Here is a 10,294-nt window from a genome sequence, read left to right as displayed (position 1 = left end):
TTCAGCAAAACATTCATTTATTCCTTTTCCTTCAGCTTAGTTCCTTTATTCATCAGGGATCACCACAGCGGAATGAACCGCCAACTTATCTAGCTTATGTTTTACACAGCGGGTGCCCTTCCAGCTGCAATCCAGAACTGGGAAACATCCATAAACACTCATTCACACACATACACTACAGAAAATCTCATTCATTCATTTTCTTTTTGGTTTAGTCCCTTTATTAATCAGGGGTCACCACAGTGGAATGAACCACCAACTTATCCAGCATATGTTTACGCAGCGCATACCGTTACAGCTGCAACCCATCACTGGGAAACACCTATACACCCTTGCATGCACACACATACACTACGGACAACTTAGGTATTCAATTCACCTATACCACACGTCTTTGGACTGTGGGGGAAACTGGAGCACTCGGAGGAAACCCACGCCAACACAGGGGTCCAACTGGCCTAGCTGTGAGGCGACAGTGCTACACTGAGCCTTCAGCAGAACATTAAAACATATTTTAAGCTGAAACCCTTCTTATTGATGACCTGAAACTCTTTTTTATTGTTCTGCAAAACAAAAAAAATACCTTGAATCTTGACTTACTTGAGGGTAAGTAAATAAACAGCAATTGTAAATTTTTCTGTGAAACATTGCAGTCTGAGCCAATGAGAAAATCCCATGCAAACTGAACATGTTGGCATGCGCCTAAGGCCTGGGATTTGATAGATTATAAAATCCTTTACTTGTTCAAAGACCATTTTGTGTTTACTTGTTTTTATTTTTTTTGTTCTGTTGAGCACAAAAGAAGATATTTTGAAGAATGTTGGAAACCTGTAACCATTGTCTTCCATAACAGGGAAAACAAATACTATGGACGTCAATGGTTACAGATTTCAAACAATATTTAAATATCTTTTGTCTTGTTCATGTCTTGGAACAAGTCAAAGGTGAGCAAATGATGACAGCATTTTAATTGTTGGGTAAACTATCAATTTAACAGCATATTTAAATAACTGTTCTTTGTTTTTTTCCATTATCATGTAATCAGAGCAAACCTGCAACCCATTTTAAGGGTCTAAACAACTAAACAAATACATCATTACTGATAGACGGAAATATAAAGCCCAAATATAAATTACATGCAATTTCACACAGCAAATACAGTTTTATGAATGAAATTCAAATTCAGCTGCAAATCTCCATTCATGTCTACCTATGTCTCTTTCATCACATTATACATCATTACTGCGCATTTTCCCTTTGCTCTCCCGGGTTTTCCGTCGCACTAATTGAAGTCATAAATAGCCCAGTCTGGCACATCCTTGGCAGAATGGTGGCCTCATAAACTGGCCCATGGGACCTGCGAATGGACTATCACTTTGTCAAATTCTGGCTGCTCTTACATGACAGGGATAGAGACAAACTGCTGTGGCCAGACTATGGCTCTATTCCACAATTCTACAATTTGGCTTCCTGGACATAGAACCATCCACTCACCTGGATCCTTTGGAGAGCAATAGAGGCGTCCTGGATGCTATGAGGAGAGTCGAAGCATTTGGCGGTGGAGATGTTGGCATTGACCAACCACTGCCGAAAGTCATGCAGAGAAGAGCGGAAGCGTTGTTCCAGCAGTTTCTCCTTATTCTGACACTCCCTGGAGGCTCGCAGACTCAGGCTACAGAGAGAAAAAAAGATGCACAGAGAGGTATTAGAAAAGGAAAGGTGGAAAAGGGGGGAGAGAGGGTTAAAATGGGTGAGTGCAGGGGGGCTGATAGCGCAAGGTGAGCAGACATCTGTTTCAATGACAGGCTCTCTCAGAGGGAGAGTTTGGAAATCAGAAAGTGAAAACGCTGCACAACCGGCACACACACAACATACACACTCACACACAGCAATGCGGATGAGGTTGAAGTGGACGGTGGAGGAAAGATAAGCATGTTTTTTTTTTTTCTGCTATACCTGAAAAGCATGCTAACGAGGCAGAGCCTGCTGTCATGACAGGTGCTCTCAGGCGAAACACTTCAGATGCAGAGCTATGAGGTGCAATATATCACAGCCCTTCATTCACCTCCGTGCGCTAAATTTATATGTGTCAATGTATTCTGTCGTAGAAACTAATCTACAAAACAAACAATTCAATGTTTTTATGTATAAATAATTCGATTAAAATGAAGATGGAATGCATGTCTTTACAGTCATTGATTTATTTTATTTTCGGCTTAGTCCCTTTATTCATCAGGGGTCACCACAGCGGAATGAACCGCCAACTTATCCAGCATATTATTATATTTTTATGCTGCGGATGCCCTTCCATGCTGCAACCCAGTACTGAGAAACACCCATACACACTCATTCACATACACTACGGCCAATTTAGTTTATTCAATTCACCTATAGTGCATGTCTTTGGACTTTCGGGGAAACCGGAACACCTGGAGGAAATCCACGTGAACACAGGGAGAACATAGAAACTCCACACTGAAATGCCAACTGACCCAGCCAGGGCTCGAACCAGCAAACTTTTTGCTGTGAGGCAATCGTGCTACCCACTGCGCCACCGTGCCGCCTAATGTCTTTACATTTTCAACAAAATAAGACATTAATTTACTTGCAATTATTTAGCTTTTTCTCTCATTTATGACCCAATTCTTGCTTTTTTTCTTAAATGGCTGCTTTTTTATTTTTTTAATGGCTCACTTAACTTTATTCAGGATTTGGTTTTGGAAGTCATGCACTTTTTTCAGTGAAAAATTGAGGGACATTTTTATGAAGCAATGAAATTCAAAATTCACAAATGACTGGATCACCGGACTGTAGTAAAAACAGTTACATCAACATTGATCTGTCCCTGTCTCATATGATCTCTTACCAAAATTTATCCTTATTATCCTAATTATGGCAGTTTATTTTTAAACTACTTTTTGTAAACTTTTTTCATAATAATTTACCCAATGGGCTATATGCACACAAACTTTTAATTTTCAGCCAGGCAGCCCAAGGTCTTTCAAAATCAGTGATCTTTACTGCCTGTTAGATTTATACGATATGAAGTGGGTGTCAGATCGGACAAGAAGCACTGCATTAAATTCAACCCAGGCTCATTCCGAGAACGTAGCCCCGGGGACGTTTCTGGAGACCGCGAGATACGTCCCGGGAGGTACGTATTTTTGCAGTTTTTGTTTTCGCGAATCCGCGAGAGGCCGCTGTGCGCGCTTTCTCCCGCGCCGTCCTCGCGTAAACCCGCTAGAGGCCGCTGTCGAACGGCCTTCAGCCTGTCTGCCTGGACGACAGAATGATTGACCGTGCGACCGGCCAATCGGCTGACCCACCCTCCTCCTCCGTCCCTAAGCCCAACCGTTGACGATTCACAAAAGCCGTCCAGAAAAAGAAAAGCCCTCGTCTGATTTTTACCACGTTTTCAGATTTTGAGTACATCCTCACCCTGTGACGAACCTGTTCGCTTCATTTTTTGGATTTTGTTTTCTTACCTGATTTCTGGAACCGCTCTTCCCCGGACTCGAACCCGGTCGTCGTCGTGGTCAGCCCCTCCCTGCGCCTCGAGTCCGCCAAAGTACACGAAGAGCTAACCGGACAAACTGGTTGCAGCGGGAAAGCCCTCCACACGGAGGCGAGCGGCCGGCCGGCCGGCCGGCAAGCGCCGAATGGAACGGCGTCACACCGCCCCGCAGCGTTCGCTTAAAAAAATGAAATGCAGCCGGACGTACCCCCGGCTACGTATCTCGCGGTCTCCAGAAACGTCCCCGGGGCTACGTTCTCAGAATGAGCCTGGGTTGATTAAATTCCATTTCCCCCCGCCATGTCTTTAAAATATGACAGTTTATTTTACCCCAGTATTTTCAATGGAATTTCTGCGCTAGCCTGTTGCTACTGACGGCGTTAGCGATTACACGGTCTTTCATCTCGTTTTACACTTGAACAACTAAATGAATGCTTAAGTCTATTTAACGGAATGTATTGCAATTCCATTACAACATCAATGCTGTAAAAACAACCTTGTGAAATTGAAAGTACTCACATTAAGCTTTCACTGGAAGTTTATCATTGGCTATAAAACTCTAGCTGTGCATAGAGCCCATTGAATTGTTACGCTTTTATTAGATTTACTTTTAGAAATAAAAACTATTTTAATAAGCCGAACAAATGAATGAATGAATGAATGAATGAATGAATGAATGAATGAATGAATGAATGAATGAACAATTTTATTGAACTAATTGACTAATTTTTAAAAAATTATGCTAAATAAACAAAAGAAAGAAACAAATAACTAATAACAAAAATATCTGATGAGTTTACATTTTCAACAAAAAAAACAAACAGTAACTTACCTTTCTTTAAGGTATTTTTGTAATGATTTATTACACTTTATTTACACTGTATTTATTTTCAGAATAAAAACAAACCAAAACAAAACAAAACAAATATATACAGTATATTATTGCTGTTCGTTTTGAACTATTAAATTTAGTTATTTGTTTTTGCTCATTTTGATATACTACATGTACACATTAACTTTTAATGCTGTCTACTCATCAACATGGTTTTTACAAAATTTTAAATGTCAAAGAAAAATTTTTAACTCAATAAAATGATGATTCTACCAATAAAAACAGACACATGAAGACATGGAAAACAGGAAAATGTGTGACAAACATCCCTCTTTTACTCTACAAATACCAAACAAACTTTCAAGAAATGAACTGCTAAACAAAACCAGACGGTGACCGTTTGACTCCAAACCCCTTTAACCTCCAGCATATTAGTGTGTGTGTGTGTGCAGCACTCACCTGTTGTGTAGCTTGATGAGAGCACTGACTCTGTCCGACTGTGAACCCAGATCACTGGAAAACCCACACAGTTCATTGAGCTGCGCCTTCAGCTTCTCCTCCATAACTTCAGCTGTCTGAAGCCCCTCCAGAACACCCTGACAAACACAGCGGGAGAGTGTCAATGCACAGGCCATGCTTGACACCTAAAATCTCATTTATCAGCTTGCTGCTTCACACACACTCACACACATCTGAGCATTGAGCACTGAAACACACAACTCTATTCAACTCCAAGAGAGGGATTCTTACAAAAGCATTTCTGTTCTTTACCGAGTCCAGGAAGCGTTCCCACTTCTGCGAACATGCCTGAGATTATACAGAGGAGCCTCTCACCCTCCCCCTGAGCCTCTCTTTAAAAACAAGAGGGAAATGCTTCCCTAACTTCCCTCTATACAACACTTCCTACTGCGGTCTTTCTCCTCCTCTTCCTTCTCTCACTCCTCCTGGTCTTCCACTCTTCGCCCTCTCTTTCACACCCTCCAGTGGCTCTCATTCACGTCTCCCCGCCTTTAACATGTTTTCTCGGTCGCATTCTCTCCCTCCCTTTTACATTCTGCCCTCCTTCCTCCCGCCTCCTTTCTTTCTGTCCTCTCTCTCTCTCTTTCTCTCTCTCTCTCTCTTGGTCCCAATGGGAGTCAGCTGTCAGATGTTGAGGAGCTTGAGCCGCGCAAACGAGCGTGTAACACAAACAAGTCCGGACACCGGAAACATGGGATGAGAGAAAGTAAAAAAAAAAAAAAGGAAGAAGGAAGCATTGAGGGATTTAAGAAAAAGGAGGAGGGAAAAAATTGAAACCCTTTTTCAATTATCTAAACAGCAAGCGGCAAATGAAGTATATAAAAAAACCTCAACAGCAGGAAAACATTACAACTCAGTGTTGTGTATGTGAAATAGCCAGACTGCGAACAGAAAATATGACAAACAAGGAAAGGAAGGGAAAGGGTATTACTCTGTAAAAGGTTGTTGTTGTTGTTGGTGTTGTTGTAGTTTTTTAACCAGGGTCAACAAGTTCGTGGTAATGATTGGCCAAAAACTATTAATAATTAATTATTCATTAATTAATAATGAATTAACAAAATAAAAATAAGATTTACATAAATAAACAATTTAGTAGAACAAATGAACAAAGATTAGTACAAAAGAAACAAAGGAATAAGATAAATTAGATAATTAGATAAAAATAATTGAATAATTGTAGTACAACACAAAAATATGAAGATTCAATAGAAATAATATAAATACATTAGAATTGCATTGCCATGTTGATTTAAAAACATCTATGCACTATAAAAAAATAAATATAAAAATTTGTCCAACTGGTTAAAATATATATATATATATTATATATATATATATATATATATATATATATATATATATATATATATATATATATATATATATATATATATACAAAAATGTATTCATATAAATAAATAAATAAAACTGTGATTAAAAGAATAATAATTTAACATTACAGTTCCAATTAAAATGAACAACACATTAAATCATGTATTAAAAAAGTTAATAATTGTTTCAATTAAAAAAACAGAAAAAATAATTTATAATTTATTCTACCATAAACTTAACATATATATATATATATAACATGCTTATAATTTGTCACAAACACAAACAAACTACATAAATAGAGGTATTTTATAGCTATTTTAAGAAACCTTTTGCATATCTTGCATATCTGGTTGTCCATATCTATTGGTCAGTGTATAGGTATACTATAGGTCATCACTGTACTACATACATATCGAATACATTCTAAATATAACCATACAGGCTGTATGGCACAGTGTGCGTGTCCCTTTAAGAAGGACCCAAATTCTTCATCAAACTGTCATAGTTAACGTTGTTGACTTTCTAAACAGCGCGTGTCTGGTGTGAGAGCTTACATAACGTACACTGTAATTAAACAGCATTTACCTTATACACTCCCCCTTCCCTCTTCATCTCGACTCCCAATTACCTTGGCGAGCGTCCATCCCTCCACCGCCGCGGCTCCGCTGTTCCTCCGCTCGGCGCTGCTCAGTCCGTCGCTCCACTCCTTCAGCTGGCCCTCCAGCTTCTCCATTTCTCCCTCCAGCTGCGCTGTCAGCCGCGTCTGCTCACGCTCGGCCCCTGTCGCCGCCGCCACGGCCGTCTCGAGGGCGTCGCGAGCTCGTAGCGAAGCTCCCTCCCACTGGTGCAGCGCTCGAGCCAGAGCCGCCACCTCTCCATCCATCAGCTCGCAGCCCGCCGCCGCCGTGTGCCTTCCGGCTCTCTCCGCGCTCAGCCGCACGCGCCGCAGCCGCTCGCGACCCTCGCACGCGCCGCGCTCCAGCAGCTCCTGAGAGAGAGCGAGAGAGAGGGAGAGAGAGAGGGAGGGTAAAGTTGCTACGGAAACTGCGGCATCGGTGCCTGCTTGTTATCCAACTACTGCTGCCGCCGCTCGTGACTCGCGCGCTGCTGAGGCTGAGCGACTGTTCAGCGCGCCAAAAACTCTCGCGATTCAGAAGATGAGCTATACTCTGTGCCAACGCGGCACCGCCTTCTGTTTCATCAATCTGAATTAGCAGCATTTTCATTTCTAACCTGCTTACTTGTTCAGTGGAGTTTTCTGATTTAAATAGAAATTCATTCATTCATTCATTATCCAATGCGAAATAAACTTAATGAACTTAATTGTTTTTTTCATAAACTAATTTGGAATTAAAATTGAGTGTTGGTGAATAAAAATAACTTAATTATATATATATATATATATATATATATATATATATATATATATATATATATATATATATATATATATATATATATATATATATATATATAGTATAATTAATTATATTATTTTATATAATTAAAATAATACAATTAAGAATAAAATGTGTTATACAGCATAGTCAGCATTTGAAGTGGATCAAAAACCTTTTTTTAAAATTGTCCTAAGACAAGAATGGGTGTTGTTAAATAGATTTAGGACAACGTTAATGAAAGGTTCTGATCAATTTTAAATGCTGACTACTGTAAGGATATCATATTTGCATTTACTAAATGTCAACAAATGGATAAAAGTGTCACATATTATTAACTAATGAGTCAATAAAATACTATTTACTTGAAAGTAAGTGTCAAACAGAAAGGTGTAATACAGCTTCAAACTGAAAATGTTTGAGAGAGTGTGTTTGTGTGTGTGTGTGTGTGTGTGTGGTGGTGGGGGGGGGGTTGAATTAGTATTTTATTGAATTTGTCTTTCTCCTTGTCTTTTTTTTTTTTTTTTTGAGTACAATGTCCAATGCATTAAATGCTTTTATGATTAATATGATTTCAAATTAAGGACCACAGTGCAGCCACAGTGCAACCACAGTGTCTTCAAAACAAGTAAGTTTTACCTATTTATCAGCGTAACGTTTTATCCTTAAATAATTTAAAATATATCAAAAATTGTATGATTCAACCATTTGATGATAATTTTTACAAAGTTATAATGTGCCAATTAATTTACAAACATATACCTTTTACTTAGAATTATGTTGAAACCTTTTTTCCTCATATATTTTCACAAAATAATTTAGCAAAATTGACTTGAAACATTAAAGTAGACATTTTAATTGCATTTAATATGCTTTTTATGTATATAACATCATTTTTAAACATGTCATTTGATACAGGCTCCAAAACGGGATTCCTCATATCTTTTTAAATATATATTGCTGCACAATTTACCGTTTCAGCATCAATATCCAATGTGATCATTCGCAATACTCACATTTTAAGTATATGCAATGTTGAGTCTGGATTATAATTTATATTTTTGTAAGTGTTTCTTGAGGCCTGTGACTGTGTGAGGGTTTTAAAAGCATTCAGGAATAAAAAAAATGTACTGTTTGTAACTGAAAAATTAACAATGATTAATTTGTTTCTCTCTCTATAAAAAAAGTACTATTTTAGCACCAAATTCTCTGAGCACAAATAAGTTACTTTGAACAAATAGCACTACTCCTATGTATTGTCTCTTCTTGTTGAATCGCTAAGACCTCCTCAATTGTAAGTCGCTTTGTACAAAAGCGTCTGCTGAATGATTAAATGTAATGTAATTTTATTGTATTGTTTATAAAACAAAGACTATGCAGTATTATTTTACATTTGATTATTCGATTACTGTATACCTGAATACATTTAGACTCTTTGAAAAACAATAAAACATTGTTTATTTAATTTTCATATTTTTCTTGATTGAATTTACCCATGCTTGTTTATTATATTTTATGCACTCCCCTACCAAATCTTCCCAATCAATCTAAAATTATAAATTCTTTACAATAATTTATTTAACTCAATTAATGAAATTGTATTCATATCACAATATATATCGCAGAATAAAAAAAATCCAATGTGTCATTTTTCCAATATCGTGCAGCCCAAATATGCATATATGCATATATACAGTGCATCTGGAAAGTATTCATAGAGCTTCACATTTTCCAAATTTTTTTCATGTTACAGCCTTGTTTCAAAATGGATTCTTTTATTTCCTCAAAATTCTACACACAATACCCCATAATAACAATGTGAAAAAATATTTTTTGAAATTGTTAAAATTTATTAAAACTAAAAAACCTGAAAAATCACATGTACATAAGTATTGACAGCCTTTGCCGTGAAGCTCTAAATTGAGTTCAGGTGCATTCTGTTTCCACTGATCATTCTTGAGATGTTTCAGGAGCTTGATTGGAGTTTACCTGTGGTAAATTCAGTTGATTGGACATGATTTGAAAAGGCATAGGGTTGACAGTGCATGTCAAAGCACAAGCCAAGCATGAAGAAAAATGAACTGTCTGTAGACCTCTGAGAAAGGATTGTCTCGAGACACAAGGCTGGGGAAGGTTACAGAAAAATTTCTGCTGCTCTGAAAGTTCTAATGAGCACAGTGGCCTCCATCATCTGTAAGTAGAATATGTTTGGAACCACCAGGACTCTTCCTAGAGCTGGCCGGCCATCTAAGCTGAGTGATCGGAGAAGGGCCTTAGTCAGGGTGGTGATCAATAAGCCGATGGTCACTCTGTCTGAGCTCAAGCATCCTTCTGTGGAGAGAGGAGAACCTTACAGTAGGACCACCATCTGTGCAGCAATCCACCAATCAGGCCTGTATGGTAGAGTGGCTAGACGGAAGCCACTGCCCACCTGGAATTTGCCAAAAGGCATCTGAAGGACTTTCAGACCATAAGAAACAAAATTCTCTGGTCTGATGAGACTAACATGGAACCCTTTGGAGTGAATGCCAGGCGTTACGTTAGGAGAAAACCAGGCACCACTCATCACCAGGCTAATACCATCCCTACAGTAAAGCATGGTGGTGGCAGCATCATGTTGTGGGGATGTTTTTCACCAGCAGGAACTGGAAGACTAGTCAGGATAGAGGGAAAGATGAATTCAGCAATGTACAGAGA

General features: G+C 38.4%; 1 protein-coding gene across 1 annotated transcript in view; it reads right to left on the bottom strand.

Moving 5' to 3' along the window:
- Positions 1–10,294, bottom strand: part of syne1a (spectrin repeat containing, nuclear envelope 1a) — a 205,965-nt gene that overhangs the window by 101,850 nt on the left and 93,821 nt on the right. The window contains exons 56-58 of the mRNA XM_056480594.1: positions 6,829–7,188; positions 4,806–4,942; positions 1,495–1,672 (exon numbers count right to left, since the gene is read on the bottom strand). Coding sequence (XP_056336569.1) covers positions 1,495–1,672; positions 4,806–4,942; positions 6,829–7,188 — 675 coding nt within the window. The remainder of the gene's footprint in view (positions 1–1,494; positions 1,673–4,805; positions 4,943–6,828; positions 7,189–10,294) is intronic.

The sequence above is a fragment of the Danio aesculapii genome, chromosome 20, assembly GCF_903798145.1.
Source record: "Danio aesculapii chromosome 20, fDanAes4.1, whole genome shotgun sequence".
Taxonomy (NCBI): Eukaryota; Metazoa; Chordata; class Actinopteri; order Cypriniformes; family Danionidae; genus Danio; species Danio aesculapii.
Note: the sequence above shows the minus strand (reverse complement) of the source record. Positions and strands in the feature narration are given on the sequence as shown.